The following is a 20,486-nucleotide window of genomic DNA, read 5'->3' as shown; positions in this document are numbered from 1 at the left end:
AACAAGAAGGATGCAGTTGATCAGTGCCTTCTGATTGGCTGCAGCAGTGTCATGATGCCCCCTGCCAGATGTTGATTCTAGTAGACTGGAGAGGATGCACTATTTTCTTTCCCACACTGGCCCTATTAAAGTGGTTTTTCATGTACAACATGTTTCTAACCTGCCATCACTATCAGATCATTGTGGTCTTTGGGTTTGTGTAAGCAGGAGATGTGCTGCCAATAGTGATGTTCTATGCCAATTGAATTGTGGTTGGCCTGTCCTAAACATTGTGTTTAAAAAGGCCACAGGTGACCAGGCTAATTATGCCCTAAGATTGGCTGAACTACTCATTAGTTTTGGTGTGGCTGGCTGATTATGTAATACTAGATTGTGGCCCGATTCTAACGCATCGGGTATTCTAGAATATGCATGTCCCCGTAGTATATGGACAATGATGATTCCAGAATTCGCGGCAGACTGTGCCCGTCGCTGATTGGTCGAGGCAACCTTTATGCCATCATCGTCGCCATGGCAACCATTATGACATCTACGTCGATGCTGTGCCCGTCGCTGATTGGTCGAGGCGAATTCGTGGCAGACTGTGCCCGTCGCTGATTGGTCGAGGCAACCTTTATGACATCATCGTCGCCATGCTGTGCCCGTCGCTGATTGGTCAAGGCCTGGCGGCCTCGACCAATCAGAGAGCCGGGATTTCCAGGACAGACAGACAGACAGACGGAAAAACCCTTAGACAATTATATATATAGACTAGATGGTGGCCCGATTCTAACGCATCGGGTATTCTAGAATATGTATTTATGTATGTATATAGCAGCCACATAGTATATAGCACAGGCCACGTAGTATATAGCAGACAAATACTAGGTGGCCTGTGCTATATACTATGTGGCTGCTATATACATACATATTGTAGAATACCCGATGCGATAATACAGGCCACGCAATATATAACAGTGGCCACGCAGTATATAACAGCCACGTACTATATAACACAGCCCACGCAGTATATAGCAGCCACGCAGTATATAACACAGGCGATGTAGCATATAACAGGCCACGCAGTATATAACAGTGGCCACGTAATATATTGCACAGCCCACGGAGTATATCACACAGCCCACATAGTATATAACACTGCCTATGTAGTATATAGCAGCCACGCGGTATATAACACTGCCCACGCAGTATTTAGCAGTGTGGGCACCATATCCCTGTTAAAAAAATAATTAAAATAAAAAATAGTTATATACTCACCCCTGGGATCCACCGAAGCTCCGGCGATACACGCGCGGTTGCCGCCATTTTCCATTCCCAGGATGCATTGCGAAATTACCCAGATGACTTAGCGGTCTCACAAGACCGCTAAGTCTTCTGGGTAATTTCGCAATGCGTCGCCGGGAACAAAAGATGGCGGCAGGCACGAACGGCTCGGCGGACTACGGAGGGTGAGAATAGCAGGTTTTTATTATTTTTAACATTACGTTTTTTTTACTATTGATGCCGCATAGGCAGCATCAATAGTAAAAAGTTGGGGACACACAGGGTTAATAGCAGCGGTTACTGAGTGCGTTACCCACGGCATAACGTGGTCCGTTACCGCCGGCATTAACCCTGTGTGAGCGTTGACTGGAGGGGAGTATGCGGGCACCGGGCACTGGCTGCGGGGAGTAAGGAGCGGCCATTTTCTTCCGGACTGTGCCCGTCGCTGATTGGTTGTGGCTGTTTTGCCGCAACCAATCAGCGACTTGGATTTCCATGACAGACAGAGGCCGCGACCAATGAATATCCGTGACAGAAAGGACAGACAGAAAGACGTGGAGTGCGGTGGATTTCAATAATATTGTTATTAGACCTTACGGTCTGTCTCACCAGCACCCCGATCTAAATTTAGAGTGCAGGCCAAATTAGATATATTTATACAATGAATATCCGTGACAGAAAGAAGGACAGACAGAAAGACGGAAGTGACCCTTAGACAATTATATAGTAGATAAGTAGTGATGAGTGAACGTGCTCGGATAATGTGTTATCTGAGCATGCTGTGGTGCTAGCCGAATGTCTTCGGCATGCTTGAAGAATATGTTCGAGTCCCCGCGACGGCATATGTTGCAGCTGATCGACAGCCACGACACATGCAGGGAATGCCTAAGAGCCTCGAGGTCTAGAACATATTATTCAAGTACGTTCGCTCATCACTAATTATAGGTAATTTGCTTAATAGATGTTGGGGAGAAAAAAAGGATTGATTACAACCGTTCTGATCCTTTGTTCAGCAGAGGAAATAAGTGACCGACAGGTGTCTAACAGCAGCCTATTCCCTCCTCCTTAGACATCTGTTTTCTCTTGTGTCCCAGCCTTTTTTGTATAGGATGTCACACGGACACAGTCTAGCATTTGGCAGTTTTCACAAGTCTTGTGGATTGAAGGCCGCAAAATAAATGCAGATAGATCCAAGTTTTGTCTGATTTACCACGTATCCTTGAATAGGTCTGTGATATGAGTGGAAAGGACATGGATGCCATCCATATTGTACATGCGTCCTGTCCATTACAAATGAGGTGTGTATGAATTTAGAATTGCTTAATGCCCATTCAGACGTCTGTGCAAATCTGTCCAAGATGCAAAATTGGCCACGGGTCTCCCAACCCAAGCATAGTAACATAGTTATTAAGGTTGAAGGAAGACTTTAAGTCCATCTAGTTCAACCCATAGCCTAACCTAACATGCCCTAACATGTTGATCCAGAGGAAGGCAAAAAAAAACCCATGTGGCAAAGAGTAAGCTCCACATTGGGGAAAAAAATTCCTTCCCGACTCCACATACGGCAATCAGACTAGTTCCCTGGATCTACGCCCTATCAAGGAATCTAGTATATATACCCTGTAACATTATACTTTTGAAGAAAGGCATCCAGTCCCCTCTTAAGTAATGAATCACTCATTACAACATCATACGGCATAGAGTTCCATAGTCTCACTGCTCTTACAGTAAAGAATCCGCGTCTGTTATTATGCCTAAACCTTCTTTCCTCCAGACGTAGAGGATGCCCCCTGTCTCAGGTCTATGATTAAAAAGATCATCAGAAAGGTCTCTGTACTGTCCCCTCATATATTTATACATTAAAATAAGATCACCCATTATTCTTCGTTTTTCCAAACTAAATAGCCCCAAGTGTAATAACCTATCTTGGTATTGCAGACGCCCCAGTCCTCTAATAACCTTGGTCGCTCTTCTCTGCACACGCTCTAGTTCAGCTATGTCTTTCTTATACACCGGAGACCAGAACTGTGCTCAGTATTCTAAGTGTAGTTGAACTAATGACTTGTATAGAGGTAAAATTATGTTCTCCTCATGAGCATCTATGCCTCTTTTAATGCATTCCATTATTTTATTTGCCTTTGTAGCAGCTGCCTGACACTGGCCTCTAAATGTGAGTTTGTCATCAAGCATGACCGCTTCATAGAAATATCGGGAGAGCACTTGCCATTCTGTGCAATGCGGTCCGATCTTGGATTGATTTGCACAGATATCGGAATGCTTCCTAAACTGACTATGCTTGTGTACATGTGGATCAGAGATTATAATTGTGCTGTATTGTTCCCGTCAGACAGAGATGTAATGATAGATGTGTGTTGTATGTGGTGTGGTACAGTAGTGTGCGATCTGCTTTATTTTACAGCTTGTAATGTGTCGCGTAGATCAGCCGAGCGCACACATAAGAGGACGGTGTTTTCAGCCGTGGGAAAGAGACTCTACTTTGACACTCATGCGGTTATTCAAATCCTGGAGGCCCAAGGTAACTTAATCCGCATGGCTTGTCCTTGTACCCCATATTATCTTTCTTTAGACATTTTGCTAATTACCTCATGTTTGTTTCTCTTAGGGTTCACAACTCAGCAGTCCGAGATGATTGTATCAGCTTTGCTTAAAATCCTGAATGCCAATATGGACCTCATATATCAGGACATGGTTTCCAAAGTACAGCAGGTTAGCTGGAATGCCTTTGGGGCTAACATATGTAGACTGTTAAAATCCTCTCCATAAGGAAGAAAGTAAGTGAAATGTTTTCTTTTATTGCTACCAGGGTGAGTATGTAGTCAAAAGTGCAAGTTAGGGCCTGGGGCACTGTAACTTGTGACCAGGTAAGTGGAGCTGACCATAGCTATCAGCTGAAGGAACATTTGGCTGACATATATCTCATGTCTCTCTCTCTCAGCTCTTCAATATATGATCTTAAGGTACCGTCACACTAGACGATATCGCTAGCGATCCGTGACGTTGCAGCGTCCTGGCTAGCGATATCGTCCAGTGTGACAGGCAGCAGCGATCAGGCCCCTGCTGTGCTGTCGCTGGTCGGGGAAGAAAGTCCAGAACTTTATTTCGTCGCTGGACTCCCCGCAGACATCGCTGAATCGGCGTGTGTGACACCGATTCAGCAATGTCTTCACTGGTAACCAGGGTAAACATCGGGTAACTAAGCGCAGGGCCGCGCTTAGTAACCCGATCTTTACCCTGGTTACCATCCTAAAAGTAAAAAAAACAAACAGTACATACTTACCTACAGCCGTCTGTCCTCCAGCGCTGTGCTCTGCACTCCTCCTGCACTGACTGTGAGCGTCGGTCAGCCGGAAAGCAGAGCGGTGACGTCACCGCTCTGCTTTCCGGCCGCTGTGCTCACACAGCCAGTACAGGAGGAGAGCAGAGCACAGCGCTGGAGGACAGACGGCTGTAGGTAAGTATGTAGTGTTTGTTTTTTTTACTTTTAGGATGGTAACCAGGGTAAACATCGGGTTACTAAGCGCGGCCCTGCGCTTAGTTACCCGATGTTTACCCTGGTTACCGGCATCGTTGGTCGCTGGAGAGCTGTCTGTGTGACAGCTCTCCAGCGACCAAACAGCGACGCTGCAGTGATCCAGATCGTTGTCGGTATCGCTGCAGCGTCGCTAAGTGTGACGGTACCTTTAGGCATGTGTTTGTGTGTTTTCAACTGGGAGAGAGGAGAAATCTTCAACCGGACACCTTGTCTGCAGCTTATCTTAGAAAACAAAAGTAATTTGGTGTTGGAATACCAACTGTTATATGTCCTGACATCATGCATCAGGAGAGAGACAGGAGGTGAATGGCCAGTCCCACCAAAAAACAACAGATTCTGCCAATTTTCATCTTGAGTGTATGGGGGCCTTTATGAACTGGGACACTTTTTCCTGTGAGCAGAACAGTCCAAACCACCAGAATAAAAATTTGCCTTATATAGTCTTAAAACAACAAAATGTTGCCTCACTGGTGGTCTATCAATGTAGAGCGGTGACTGGAATATCTCCAGTTGTCAGTAGATAAGTCTTTACTAGCTACAACACGGTTCGTCAATGGCAAAGAAGGGGTTAAAGGGAACTAGTTATGAGATTAATATTGCCCGAACCCTAGTCAGCATGAAACGTACTCTGGCTGCGCGATGGAAGCATTTCGGGGAAAACATACTTTTGAACGTCGGCCAGCTCCTCCCTGCCGTACTCCAGCTGACTGACAGGTCTCTGCATAAGCATGCATTCAGACGTCTGTACTAATCGGTCCAAGATCAGACCACAATGCACGGACTGATCGCAGGTCTCCTGATCCAATGACCCGAGCTTGACAATTTGATATATTTCTAGGAAGCTGTCACTATTGGGTTGGGAAATCTGTGGCCAGTCCGTGCATAGTGGTCTGATCTTGGACCAATTTGTACAAAAGTCTGAATGCGTCCAACGTGTGTATAAAGTGAAAGACTTCTCAGTCAAACCCAGTGCATGATTCACTCTGTATGTGGTCCGGGCAGGATGAATCTCATTGCAGGATTTCTTTAATGCCAATATCCATAGTGGTATTTGGCCAGGAATGACAGTTTTCCTGGTGGTCTAAGATGGTGGTTGGGTTAATAGTAACATCCCTGGGTTCTAAGGTAGTGAAATGGTCAAGGGTAATTACAGTTGTCAGCAGGTCTTGATAATTCATGTTTTACTGAATAGGTTAATTAGCCACTGCTGTTATCTACAACAGTGGATGTGCTGGGACCTACAGAGAAAGATCATTTTGGTAGCCACTCTGCTGTTGGCCAGTAGAACATGAGCCTACCCTTTATTACGCAGAATACCCTGTGATGATATTTAATAGTTCTCTGAATATGATACACATTTACCCTATAGTCACATTTTATATGCTATTGAGCTTGTGATGAAGCTCGTTGAGGGTCTTTGCATTTCATTACAGGAGATCAGTCTTCAGCAGGTCATGTCACACATAGCCTCTACAAAAAAGGACATGATCATCTTGGAGAAAAGTGAATTTTCAGCTCTCAGAACAGAAAATGAGGTACTGTTTACTTAAAATATTAGGAATTGACTTGTATAATGCCTATGAAAATCAAAACAGGAAGGCTGTATGGTTGAGTTACTGTCTAGTCTAAGTCAAAATGTCAGATGATAGTCGGAGAATCTAACCAATACTGAAAACTTGTAGCTGTGCTTCCTGTTATAAGATTTCTTTCCTCTGTATCGAAATAAATATTCTCAAATATCTCTGGAATTAGAACATATGAGATTACTAAATTTGGGCAGCTGGGCTTCTGCTTTCTTAGTTCATGGCTGACTATGTGGTGACTAAAACTTCCATAAAGAGAATCTTTCACTGGATTTTTTTTATTTTATTTAAACTGACTAGTTCCGGAGTAGTTACACTGATTCTGGACTAGTTTTTCATCTGTGCCTTTTGTTCCAAAGTTATGTCCCCCAGTAATAAGGGCACTATCAGTATTTGGTCAGCATTTTCCATCAGTACTTGTAAGCCAAAGCCAGGAGTGGAACAGTCAGAGAAGTATAATAGAAACATGTCACCACTTCTGTATTTATCACCCACTCCTGGTTTTAGCTTACAAATACTGAGGTAAAATACTGACCAAATAATGAATGTGCTAAACAAAAACAAAGAGACAGGCAGCCATATGGTCCCATAAAAATAACTCTTTATTAGAATACATAAAAACACCAGACAAAGAACAGGGGTACAAAAAAGGAGGGATCCTGATGAAGGAGCTGCTTGCTCCGAAACGCGCGTCGGAGTCAGGCCTGCTTGTCCGTTCCCTGGACCCGTGTTGCCTGCTGTAGGTATGTCGATACACCGATAATGTATGCCAGAATTCCCTACGTGAGGGCACTTGCCCTATATATATCAGACTATTGATCGTTTACTATGTGATATGGGGAAGTGTTTGCTAGCACTGTGCTAGCACAGCAGCGCGGTCTGTGGATCGGCTTTCAGGTCTGCTGGTGCATTGCCATTTGTGCGTACCGGCATCCCCCCTTTTTTGTACCCCTGTTCTTTGTCTGGTGTTTTTATGTATTCTAATAAAGAGTTATTTTTATGGGACCATATGGCTGCCTGTCTCTTTGTTTTTGTTTAGCATATGTCAGTTGGCAGCTGGCCCCCATTCATCCATATAGCATATTTTATCTTTGTGAGATTTCACCCTATCTTACTAATATTGCCTTTCTAATATGCTGGCTTCAGTATTATTATAACAAATAATGAATGTGGCCTAATGGTGCAAATTTTCCCTTCAGCCAACTGGGCATATATACCACAGAACTTCTCTCTGGGTGCAACCGTGTTTTACTTGGCTCTTATCAGAGGTGAAAATGCAAACGCCCAGAGAAGTTCTGAGGTATACAGCCAGTTGGTTTGATGGAAAATTTGCACCATCATTACCAAAGAACATATCGTATTTTCCGGTGTATAAGACCACTTTTTAACCTCTGAAAATCTTCTTAAAAGTCGGGGGTTGTCTTATACGCCGGGTGTCGTCTTGTACGCCGGGTGCAGACACCAATGTGTATATGGTGGGTGGGCGGGAGTGGTCCCGATGATGAAGAGGGGGCGTCTCACAGGAAAGTGTGAGTGTAGTATCCCTCATTACCTCATTGTAGCTGCAGCGTGGGGTCTCTGTGCTGGGAGCGGCGGCGGCTGCTCCTCTTTGTGCCGCGTGGGTGCTGTGCTGTGGGGCGGCGGCTCCTCTTCGTGCAGCGTCGGGGCTCTGTGCTGCGGGGCGGCAGCGTATCTTAGTGCAGAGTCTGTCAGGGCTCCTCCGGCATTTCCTCAAAGCCCGGAGGCCCCGGCAGCTCCATTGCTGCGATGCGGTGGCCTCCGGGAAAATGGCCGCTGGGGGCGGCGCATGCTCAGATTCAGATCTAGTCCCGAGATCTCGGGAGACGAGATCTGAATCTGAGCATGTGCCGCCCCCAGCGGCCGTTTTCCCGGAGGCCACCGCATCGCAGCAATAGAGCTGCCAGGGCCTCCGGGCTTTGAGGAAATGCCGGAGAAGCCCTGACTGACTCTGCACTAAGACACGCTGCCGCCTCCCCACAGCACAGAGCCCCGACGCAGGAAGAGGAGCCGCCGCCCCACAGCACAGCACCCACGCGGCACAAAGAGGAACAGCCACCGCCACTCCCCAGCACAGAGACCCCACGCTGCAGCTACAATGAGGTAATGGGGGATACTCCACTCAAACTTTCTTGTGAGACGCCCCCTTTTCGTCATCGGGACCACTCCCCCCCCCAAAAGGCACATTAGTCACCGGCCCTATAAGACGACATACGGCGTATAAGAAGACCCCCGACATTTAAGAAGATTTTATATTTTAACTGGAAAAGTTGGGGGGTCGTCTTATACGCCGGAAAATACGGTAACTTTAGGACAGAAAGTACAGAAGACAAAAAACCCTGTTCCAGAATCTGCGGAGCAGTGGCAACTAGAGGAGGTACTCAGTTTATAATAAATTTAAAAAATCCATTGAAAGGTCCTCTCTAAAGAGGGTTATTCCTTGGTTGATTGCCAAGCAGTTGTTGGTATCTTGCAAATACATCCGGTATCAGGCATATGTCCTATTCGTATTAATAGGACATGATCTCTATGTATGCTGGCCATGCAGCTGAGGTATCCCATGTCAACAGTGCCTTGCACCTCCTTGGGCAAAAGAGAGAAGCGCTGGATAACACCTTTAATTGCTAGTTCTTTTATTTCTGATTATTTAGAACAGTTCTTCATTTACTAATTTGTTTTTTTTAGAGACTAAAGAGTGAGCTAGAGCAACTGAAGAAACAGTCAATTGTGAGTGTCAAATCCCATCTGCTCAACTTTTCAAATTCTGTTCTGATTTTCCATGTAGTACTCAAGCTCTTACATTTACAATATTATGATTCAATACAAAATCTAGGCAATACCACAGTCCTCACCAGTCACTGTTTTTGTATTTTCAGAACAATTTATGAAATAAAAGCTGAATGAGTACAGTGCTTTGAAAAAGTTTTCATACTTTGCCACATTTTTTCACGTTAAACCCACAAACTTAAATGTATTTAATTGGGATTTTATGTGATATACTGTAGCAACAGAAAGTAGCAAGTATGTGTGAAATGTAGAATCAGCTGTGGAGGATATCCACTACTAAAACATAGCTTTTAATAATCAACTTAAAATCTTGTACACCCAAATAAGACACAAACAACAAAAAAGTGCTCAAGTGAACCAGTGCTCAGAATTAAAATTTGGATTGATCTCGCCAAAGATGATGGACAGTAGTATACTTCCAACTGTAAATATGAGGTCCGGGGTTATGACGTAGAGGCAGGGCTGGGAACGTACCATCTACCCTGTATGCCCCTGTGTAACTCCTGTCCTCACAAGGACAGGCCCCAAGTGGACCTCACTATAGAGAACCGCCACACCAAATGTAAATGAGGGCAAATTCCTTTCTTCTCCTGGACATAAATCCTTCTCCTCCCTACGCATTTCAACTCCAATCACAGAGAATCATCAGGGGAGTTCAGTAGAGATGGGTGCCAATAGGCACAATAAGTCCAAGCTTCTGAGTCCTACATAAGAGACGCACTGACTTCCATTGCAGGGAGCATTGACTCCTCCTCATCGGCATCTTCTTCAAGGTCATCCCAATGTGATTGCTCCTCGCCTATATGCGACTCATACTCACCCTCTGTACATTCATCGGATAGCAGCGAAGAGGACTTCTCACCTAGGGGTTTAGATCTTCCCCACTTGGTTAGTTCGCTGACCCCTCCTATATCTGGAATTACACTGGAAAATTTGCAAAAAGACAGACGCACTAAAAAGCAACATGGCGAGTCTCGAGGACCACAGACGAAGAAATAACGTAAAAATAAGAGGAGTTCCGGAGTCTGCTAAACCCCCTCATTTGAAGAATTATATTCTCAAAATGATTCACAAATTCATTCCTGATGTCAGTGAACCGAACATTATTGAAAAAGCTTTCCGAATCAAAAGACCTGCGTTTCTCCCACAGGATGTGCCAAGGGACATCATTGTCTACTTTTTCCCGGCTTGGGTCAGGAGTAAATTATTTGATCTCCCCTCCGATAAGAACTTTCAGCTCTCCCCATATGGTCATCTATCATTTTTTAGAGATTTATCTAGAGACACTCTGAAAAAACAAAGAGACTTTTCATCCATTACACGGGAGCTTCGGAGGGCTCACTTTGCATATTCGTGGTCTCCCTCCTCTACTCTTACGATAAAACTTTTGTCTGGAAATGTACATGTTTGCAACATGTACATTTCCAGACAAAAGTTTTATCGTAAGAGTAGAGGAGGGCTCTAGACCCAGTGGAGGGCTTATCCTTTCTGCAGCAACACGGCCTGAATCCTCCCGGAATCTCCAAGCAACATGGCCTGAAATCTCTTAGAACCTACAATGGTCCTGCATGAACTGTAGTTTTGTTCTGCACACATTGACATTTACTTTCACAACACCCCTCACAGGTTATAGATGTACTTATTCCCAAAGATTAGCTTTAATACTGAGCCAGATATTTTGCCGCCCACATAGTCGCAGGATCACCATTGGGTGTTTCCGGACATAAGTTACTACATATCATACATTAAGCTAAAGTTTACAACAGGCCTTCGTATACTACTACCTACTAGTTAATCATTATGGTCTTAGATACTTATTCAACTAATCTACATAAAACTTTACCTGTGTCAGTTTAATAGCTTATTGCGTTATTCCATCCTAAACTACTATGTTTTAGCGAAACTGCACAAAGTACTTGTTATCTTATTATGTTTATACAATTCTACTGTATGATCGCCTGTCTCCCCTATTGCTAGGGGGTTTGTTTTTCCCTACCTCCATACCCCACCCTTTCCCCTCCTCCCTTTCCTAACCAATCCTTACCGGTTAAAGTTAAAATTCAATAAAATATTTTGAAAACAATAAGTCCAAGTATAAGTCCGTGCATATTATGGGTCCTGCAGTGGCTAGGTGCCCCAGAATGGAGGTGACTGTCTGTGTCCGCAGTCTAAGATAAGTCCTTAAGTCCTCCAGTCTTAGACTGCGGACACAGACAGTCACCTCCATTCTGGGGCACCTAGCCACTGCAGGACCCATAATATGCACGGACTTATACTTGGACTTATTGTGCCTATTGGCACCCATCTCTACTGAACTCCCCTGATGATTCTCCGCGATTGGAGTTGAAACGCGTAGGGAGGATAAGGATTTATGTCCGGGAGAAGAAAGGACTTTGCCCTCATTTACATTTGGTGTGGCGGTTCTCTATAGTGAGGTCCACTTGGGGCCTGTCCTTGTGAGGACAGGAGTTACACAGGGGCATACAGGGTAGATAGTACGTTCCCAGCCATGCCTCTACGTCATAACCCCAGACCTCATCTTTACAGTTGGAAGTATACTACTGTCCGTCATCTTTGGCGAGATCAATCCAAATTTTAATTCTGAGCACTGGTTCACTTGAGCACTTTGTTTTTTGTGTCTTATTTGGGTGTACAAGATTTTAAGTTGATTATTAAAAGCTATGTTTTAGTAGTGGATAGCCTCCACAGCTGATTCTACTTTGATCCAGAGGGTATGCTTATGGTGTGGCTATTCTACACTGTTGCTTCTTGTAGTGTATTTGTGAAATGTAAAGGAAATGATACGTGGCTTTCTAATTATTTTAAAAATTTAAATCTGAAAATTGTGAGATTTTTATTCTGTCCCTCTGAGTCGATACTTTGTAGGACCACCGTTTGCTGCAATTTCTGCTGCAATTATTTTGGATATAATTATATCGATCAGAGCTACATACAAAATTAATGCAGAAAAACTCCCAGAAATATATATATAATTAGACAATTGGAGTCAGAAAAACTGTTTGTAAGTAAAAAGATATAACGTTTATTAAGTACACAATATAATTAGTACCACAATAGAGGTTTTTTAGTACAAAATACATATAATCACAGAAGGGTCACTCTATAAGCAAAGGATCCAGGTAAAGTACCCAAGCATCCACACTAATATGTTAAGTCCGACCAGAGGTTCAAGTTCACACATATGTACATTCCAAATGATGATGCTGAACACTAGTTGTTCAACTAACAAATTGGATCATGAAAGTATCTATAGGATTAAACCTCACCCACGGTGGTCGTAGTGTGGATGTGGAAACGCCAGCCCCTACGCGCGTTTTGCGTAGGCTTCTTCGGGGGGCCGTCGCAATTTGAACCTGAACCTCTGGTCGGACTTAACGTATTAGTGTGGATGCTTGGGTACTTCACCTGGATCCTTTGCTTATAGAGTGACTCTTCTGTGATTATGTGTATTTTGTACTAAAAAACCTCTATTGCGGTACTAATTATATTGTGTACTTAATAAACGTTATATCTTTTTACTTACAAACAGTTTTTCTGACTCCAATTGTCTAATTATATATATGCAAGTATTTTGGAGTACGTTTCTATCAACTTTACACATCTAGAAGCTGAAATGTTTGCCCATTCTTCTTTGCACACTAGCTATAGCTCGGTGAGATTGGATGGTGTGCGTCTGTGAACAGCAGTTTTCAAGTCTTGGCACAGGTTGTCAATGAGATTTAGGTCTGTACTTTGACTGGCCCATTCAAACACATGAATATACATTGATCTAATCCATTCCATTGTAGCTATGGCAGTATGTTTCGGGATGTTGTCCTGCTTGATGGTGAACCTAAGTCCTAGTCTCAAGTCTTTTGCAGCTACTAACTGGTTGTCCTCCAGGATTGCCTTGTATTTCGCTCCAACAATCTTCTCATTTAAAGGGACTCTGCACAGAATGACTGTTCAGACTAAGTCCCGCCACTCTGTCCTAAACGGCAAGTCCAGCCATTTAAATATACTTACCTACCTGCTTGTTCTCCCTCAATCTCCATTACCCCCTCTCCGATTAACAGCTATGATTTCATAGAGCTAGATAAGGGTGGAGATAGATGAAAACCTAAGCAGATGGGAAGGTGTAGTTAAAGTATTGTTCCCTTTGTGAAGCATCGAGCGCCTGTACTTGCCTTGAAGAGTCATTCTGTGCTGACAGAGTCCCTTTAACTCTGATCAGCTGCCCTGTCCCTCTTGAAGAAAAGTATCCCCACCATGTTTGATGGTGGGGATGGTGTTTGCAGTCTGATGTGCAGTGTTAGTTTTCTGCTTCATAAAGCGTTTTGCGTTTAGCCCAAAAAGTTCTAGTGACCAGATAAAATCAGGTCACCTTTTTCTACATGCTAGCTGTGACTCCTACAAGGCTGTTTGCACACTTCAAACGGGACTTATAACTTGCGTTCTGAAATGGCTTTCTTCTAATTCTCCTACCTGAGCTGTGGATTTCTGCAGGTCCTCCAAAGTGACCATGGGCCACTCAGTTGCCTCTCAAATTAGTGCTCTCCTTCTTGTAATATCAGATTAGGTACCATGTCTTGGTAGGTTTCTAGTTGTGCCATACTCCTTCCGTTTTTGGATGATGACATTCAGTTCTCTGTGAGATGTTCAGAACTTAGGCTATTTTTTTATAATCTAACCTTGCTTTACTCTTCACACTTTTATCTCTGACCTGTCAGGTGTGTTCCTTGGTAACTTTTCATGATGCTGTTTGAGCCCTAATGTTCTCAAATAAACCTCTGATGCCTTCACAGAAGAGCTGTAGTTATGATGAGAATATATTACACCAAGGTCGACTCAATTTACTAATTGTGAATTCTGGAGGAAATTGGTCACTAGGAATTTTACTTAAGGGTATCTGACTATAGAGGGACGAATACAAATGCACATCACAATTTTCAGATTATATTTTTAAAATAATTAGAAACCCATGCATCATATCCATTACACTTCACAAATACTTTCTACTTTGTTTTGGTTTTTCACATAAAATCCCAATAAAATACATTTAAGTTTGTGGGTGAAAACAATGTGGAAATGTTCACGGGGTATGAATACTTTTTCAAGGAACTTTATACAGTTTTGATAAAGGGGGCAGAGTAGTTCCTTATGTGAAGACTTTTGAATCGCCCTGTGTCTTTCGACACATGTAGATTAATATTACTGTTTAACCCCTTAGTGACCTTGACAATTTTTTTAAATCTGACGTGTCCCTTTAGGTAGTAATAAATCTTGAACGTTTTAACATATCCCATTGATTTTGAGTTTGTTTTTTCGTGACACATCATTCTTTATGGTAATGGTAAAATTAGGTTGAGATGTTTTGTGTTTATAAAAATATCAGAAATTTGACAAATTAAAAAAAAATTGCAATTTTCAAACTTTGAACTATAATCCAGATAGTCATACCACACAAAAACATTATTAAATAAAATTTTCCTCATGCCTGCTTTACATCAGCACCATTTGTAAAATGTTGTTTTATTTTGTTAGCATTTTCTAAGGTTTAAAAATGTAGCAGTAATTTCTCGTTTTTTTTCAAGGAAGTTTACAAAACATATTTTTTAGGGACCTGTTCAGTTTGGAAGTGACTTTGGGGGTCCTATTTCTTGGAATCCCCCAAAACTGATACCATTTTAAAAACCACACCCCTTCACGTATGCAAGATTGCTTTCGGGTAGTTCATTAACTTTTCAAGTGCTCTTCAGGAAATAATTCAAAGTGGAATGACAGGATTGAAAAAGTTTATTTTTTACCTCCTAAAGTTTGATAACTTTTGAATGGGCCGCTATAGCCGGCAGACTCGAAGGCCGTTATTTGGCCGTGAATTGCCATAGCAAACATCAGGACCACACGATCAAGATCTCAGGGTGCCAATGGGGTTAAAGAGGGAGCCCCCACACTCTGTGAACCATATAGATGCCGTAGTAACTATTAACAGCAGCATTTAAGGGGTTAAACTACCATAGTCGGTGCCAACACTGATCATGGGTGATGCAGAAAGTTGTCAGCTATAGTATACAGCTGACTGATATAAGATTATCACCTGTCCGGGGATGATAGCGTCTTATATTGCTAGTCAGTAAAAAGACATATTGGTGGTCACTAAGGGGTCAGTATACATTGTATTCAAAAACAGGCTGCCCTTTGAGCATACTAAGAGAAATATTATTTATTTCCATCTTTTCATGATTTGTACATCATTAACATGTCTGTCGACCCTGTGAGTTTCCTAAATCAACAACTTTTTTTTTTCTTCTTGGTGCTGTAATTTTAATGTAGAGAACTTACAGTACAAGTTGGAGAATTTCATGTGCTCAGTTACATATAACCATATTCTTTTTTTTCTATAAAGATAACCACTTTGAAACCTCTGCAAACTATACATTCATATTCCTATTGGGGTCCATCTCCCTGAACAGACCCTCCGTGGTAAATTGTGAAGCAAGTGAGCTTGTTTTCTATTGTGGACTTTGCCTTTTTCCATACAAGAGATTAGTTTACTTTGGCTATGTCATATATTGTGAAAGCAAGTGAAAAAAATTGCAAGGTCAAAGATGAAGGCCCCATATGGATGATAAGCGTAGTGTCCGTCCGTACCTGGTTTTGTAAGATTTCTCATAAATTGCTTACATCAACTCCACAGTGACAGAATAATGAAATGATTGGTGTCCTAATTATTTTATACTGTAAACCCAATAAGCATTATTGGTCCTGACAAGCAGCCTTTCTTCACAAAACTACATATAAATTCTGGTCATGCTTATATGAGCTGTAGCAATACTGCTTCTTTACACTGATCCTTTTTTTTTTTTTTACCGTTAAGGATGAAATTACCAAAGTCCGCGCAAATAACAAACTAGATTTTAATTTGGAGAAAAGCAGAGTAAAAGAAATGGTAAGTATTGCCTGTGTGGTGTGTAAAATCCTTGAATTGAGCATAAGCTGTTTCTTGTAATGCAGGAATGATCTGCATGGAAATTCAGTTGCATATGATTATTTCAGTAAAATGTTCACTTTTTTTATTAAGCGTAATCCCTTAAAAGCTAATAAAACCGCGTCCTGCTTTATTATTGGGAAGCTCTAGGTTGGACCGGAAGCGATTTGTCATGAATACATTTTATTAGAAGGTAGCATGCAGGTTTTACAAATACGAACGCTACTCTACGTGGAAAAAGACAAGGCCAACTGTTGGGACTGAGTAGGGGACCCCGTGACGTAGCGGAGCATGGCCTTACACCTTGGTTGCACTGCTGGAGGAATAAGAGCGTACTCTTTTTGTGATTTCACTTGTGTTCAGCTGGGAATTTCTAATTTGACCAGAAGCCCTATTGGCATCCTCATAGTGTGATCTCATACAGTGCACAAATAACTATTGAGTAACAAAGTGTCAAAATAATTCTTCAATACAGTGTCATAAATATTAGTCCTGTTCGGTTCTGTTCGTTATCACAAAATTCTGCAAAAATATACTCTACAGTGCGTAACATAACCTTGGACAAAAACAAAATGAGGAAATATCTTGCAGTAAGTAAATAGCAGTACATGTAAATGATATGGGGTACTTGGTCGACACTCTTTTGATCAAAAAAGTGTAAAAGCCAAGGTGTACCCAACAGGATAGCCTCTCTATTAGACCGGGGCAGAGCAGGATCCAGGCCGGACTGTTTAGACACCTGGAAAGCTATATAAACTAAATGCACAGCCCAAAATTTACGGTGCATAAGTAGCCGTGCCACATGCTGTTACCGATATAATTATTATGGTGGGTGCAAGCATTGGCTGGCCGGTAATCTCTCACTGCTTTGCCAGGAGCATCTGATAAAGCCTGGAAGAAACCATAAATATCACACGCCTATGGCTATACAAGTTGTTTTTGTGGCTCTTTTTATTGCAAATAAGAAACTGCGTTTTACAGTATCAGCAAAAGCTGTGAGATTTCAGAAATCTCATGCACACACTGTTTTTTTCCTGACTGAGAACTTCAGTGTTTTTGAAATATGCAGAATTTCTTTTAGCGTTTTTTCAGTCTTTTTTTCACCCATAGAAAGCAACTAGAAAGTGCAAAAAATGCACAAAGCATGTTTTGCTGCTTTTTTGGTGAAAAAAAATTACTTTACTAAACATGTACTGTATACAAATCAAACATTTAATCCTCACCCCCGAAAAAAAAAAAACAACGCAAAGACCCAGCAAAACCTGTGTTTTGAACTCAGTGTTTTAGCTGTATAAAAAGAAATGCTGCGTGTGAACATAGCCTGTCTGGCCCTGATTGCAGCTATCACAACATAGTTGCCATTGCAGAGTGGCTGAATCAACAACACATGGCAAGAGTTTCTTTCATCTAGTGACAAAATGTCAAACTAAAATTAATCTATCTACAGAGAAGACCGCTAAGGCGCTATTTTTATGACTAACTCTCCTATGTTATTTTTTAAGGCATCTATTCATACATGTTCCAATTTTTCCAATAGTATGCCGACAATGAGCGGAAACTTGTGGAACATCGTACAGAAATAGTAGAAATGGTAAGTGCTGCATTTATTCATAATAAGCAATAACACAAACTTATTATATACACTCATCAGAAAATGAAGGGACCACATTAAGTATCAATTATAACTTGGTCAACTAATCTTCCGGGATCTCAGTCTGTCCAGTTAGGAAACATACGCGACTGTGAATCAATGTCACCAGCTTTGCTGCAAAGGAAAGTGCCAACAAATGCACTGAAGAGGATACTGTAAGACAACCTCAAAAAAGGAATGGGTTTACAGATGGTGGCCACAGATGGTTATCCTAATCCTTACTGACTGATCCCTCATGCCTTTGGCCAGTTTACTTGTCACCATTGGTAGTAGGATGTAGTGCCTGCAGCTTATTCAGGTTGCACAGGCAGTCCAGCTCCTCTAGGATGGCACATCCATACATGCCATCACTAGACTGATGTGTCTTCCAGCACAATCTCAAGAGCATGGAGCAAATACCAGGACATTGGTTGTTATACAAGCAGAGTTGGACTGGGCATTAGAAGAGCATCAGCCCATCAGGAGGTATTTTCTCCTTTTGAAAGTGCTTCTCCTGTTCCTCTTTGTACAGAGTCCTTACTGGTGTGGATGTTTCTGACCAAACTGTCATAAAAAGAGCCCATGAAGGCCCATCATCCTGTACTGCTACCTGAGCTAACAGTCCCGTGACATGCAGCTAGATTGACATTCACCAGAATTGACAGGTCCATCATTAACATCCCGTTCCGTTCCTAGATAAAAGCAGGTTCACACTAAAGACTAGTGACAGTCGTGAAAGAGTCTGGAGACATAATCTGGTATGATTAATTTGGCGGTAGGTCAGTAATAATTTGTGGAGGCATATCTTTGAAGAGTATTGAAACCTTCCAGGTGATAGCCAATGGTCCTGTGACTGCTGGTAGGTACTGGGATGAAATCCTTAGAGCTATTGTCAGACTTTTTGCTTGTGCAGTTGGACCCTGGGCTCCCCATTATGAAGGAAGTGCATGGTCTCATATGGTCAGAGTGTAGGAAATTCCTGGATGACAAAGGCATTGATGCCACTGACTGTCCTTCACATTCCCTAGACCTGCCTGAATCCAATTTAGAACCTCTGAGACACTATGTACCTGTGCATCCAACACTGTCAAGTAGAGCCACAGACTGTCTAGGAGCTTACAGAAGACCTGATCTAGGTCTGCTATGGGATCCACCAGAACACATCCTCTGTCTCATCAGGATCATGCCCAAATATTGTTTTGGAACACATTCAGGCATGTAGAGGCTGTACACACTACTGAGTTACATTATGAATTGCGGAAAGAAAATTGGATCTACCTCTGAAATTTTTTTACTTTGATTTTCATTGTTGTAATCCACCTATCCTCCATTCGTTATTAAATAGTGGTAAGTTATTGTGTATACATTTGTTGGAATCCAGCCCTCATTTGGATGATGACTTTGTTTCCAATCCACCATTGATTAGTAATTTTGTTCTCTGTGAATCTTACAAATTATATCAGTAACAATTTTCAACTTGAAGCGTTTGTTCAAGATCTGATGTGTCAACTAAGTGTTTACTTAGAGGGAACCTGTGAGCAGAATTGTGCCGAGTAACCCACGGTGTCAGGTCGGCACTGTTATACTGATTAAAATGATACCTGGGTTGATGAAATCCTTTTTTTTGGTTGTTTGTTTATTTTCAATTTTACATTAATGATATGCTCGTGCTTTGGGGCGGCCTGTGGGGGGGTCTACATGTGGTGCTCTGCTTAGCTATTCATCAGTATGGCTTCTGACAGGTCACTGATCCCTCACTGACCTGCCCCCTATTTTACATAGTGAATGTTATATATTGAAGAAAAATTAAAATCGCCTGCATCCGGCAGGCTCTTGTGGCAGCACCTGCGCTTCAATATGATCGCATGTGTAATGTGCATTTAATTGATGCTATAAATAAATTCATTAAAAAAAGTGTCTCAAAATGGCTCCAGCCGTGCCTGTGCAGTAACAGCTATCGGTGATCCGATAGATGCTACAGTGCAGACGGCGCCATCTTGCTGGAGAAGAAAAAGAAAATGGTCTCCACTAAGATGGTGCATGCCGCGTCTCCGCAGTGGCATCTATAGGCGATCGCCAATAGCTGTTACTGTGTCGGAGATGCCATCTTGGATGAGGCAATTTTTATTCTTTCTCTAGCAAGATGGCGCCGCCGGTGCCTGTGCTGTAGCATCTATCCGATCACCAATAGCTACTACTGCACAGGCACAGGTGGAGCCATTTTGATAACCTTTTTTTTTTTCGGAATACAGAACAGACCAAAAGTTTGGACACACCTTCTCATTTAAAGATTTTTCTGTATTTTCATGACTATGAAAATTGTACATTCACACTGAAGGCATCAAAACTTAACACATGTGGAATTATATACTTAACAACAAAGTGTGAAACAACTGAAAATATGTCTTATATTCTAGGTTCTTCAAAATAGCTACCTTTTGCTTTGATGACTGCTTTGCACACTCTTGGCATTCTCTTGATGGGCTTCAAGAGGTAGTCACCGGGAATGGTTTTCACTTCACAGGTGTGCCCTGTCAGGTTTAATAAGTGGCATTTCTTGCCTTATAAATGGGGATGGGACCATCAGTTGTGTTGTGCAGAAGTCTGGTGGATACACAGCTGATAGTCCAACTGAATAGGCTATTAGAATTTGTATTATGGCAA

General features: G+C 42.3%; 1 protein-coding gene across 1 annotated transcript in view; it reads left to right on the top strand.

Annotated features, from left to right (window-relative positions):
* MCUR1 (mitochondrial calcium uniporter regulator 1) overlaps positions 1-20,486 on the top strand; it is a 46,163-nt gene that overhangs the window by 1,315 nt on the left and 24,362 nt on the right. The window contains exons 2-7 of the mRNA XM_069730818.1: positions 3,683-3,799; positions 3,887-3,990; positions 6,250-6,351; positions 9,103-9,144; positions 16,082-16,153; positions 17,730-17,783. Of these exons, the coding sequence (XP_069586919.1) occupies positions 3,683-3,799; positions 3,887-3,990; positions 6,250-6,351; positions 9,103-9,144; positions 16,082-16,153; positions 17,730-17,783 (491 nt within the window). The remainder of the gene's footprint in view (positions 1-3,682; positions 3,800-3,886; positions 3,991-6,249; positions 6,352-9,102; positions 9,145-16,081; positions 16,154-17,729; positions 17,784-20,486) is intronic.

This window comes from Ranitomeya imitator, chromosome 6 (assembly GCF_032444005.1).
Source record: "Ranitomeya imitator isolate aRanImi1 chromosome 6, aRanImi1.pri, whole genome shotgun sequence".
NCBI lineage: Eukaryota > Metazoa > Chordata > Amphibia > Anura > Dendrobatidae > Ranitomeya > Ranitomeya imitator.
The sequence above is the reverse complement of the archived record's forward strand: the minus strand, read 5'-3'. Positions and strand labels throughout refer to the sequence as shown.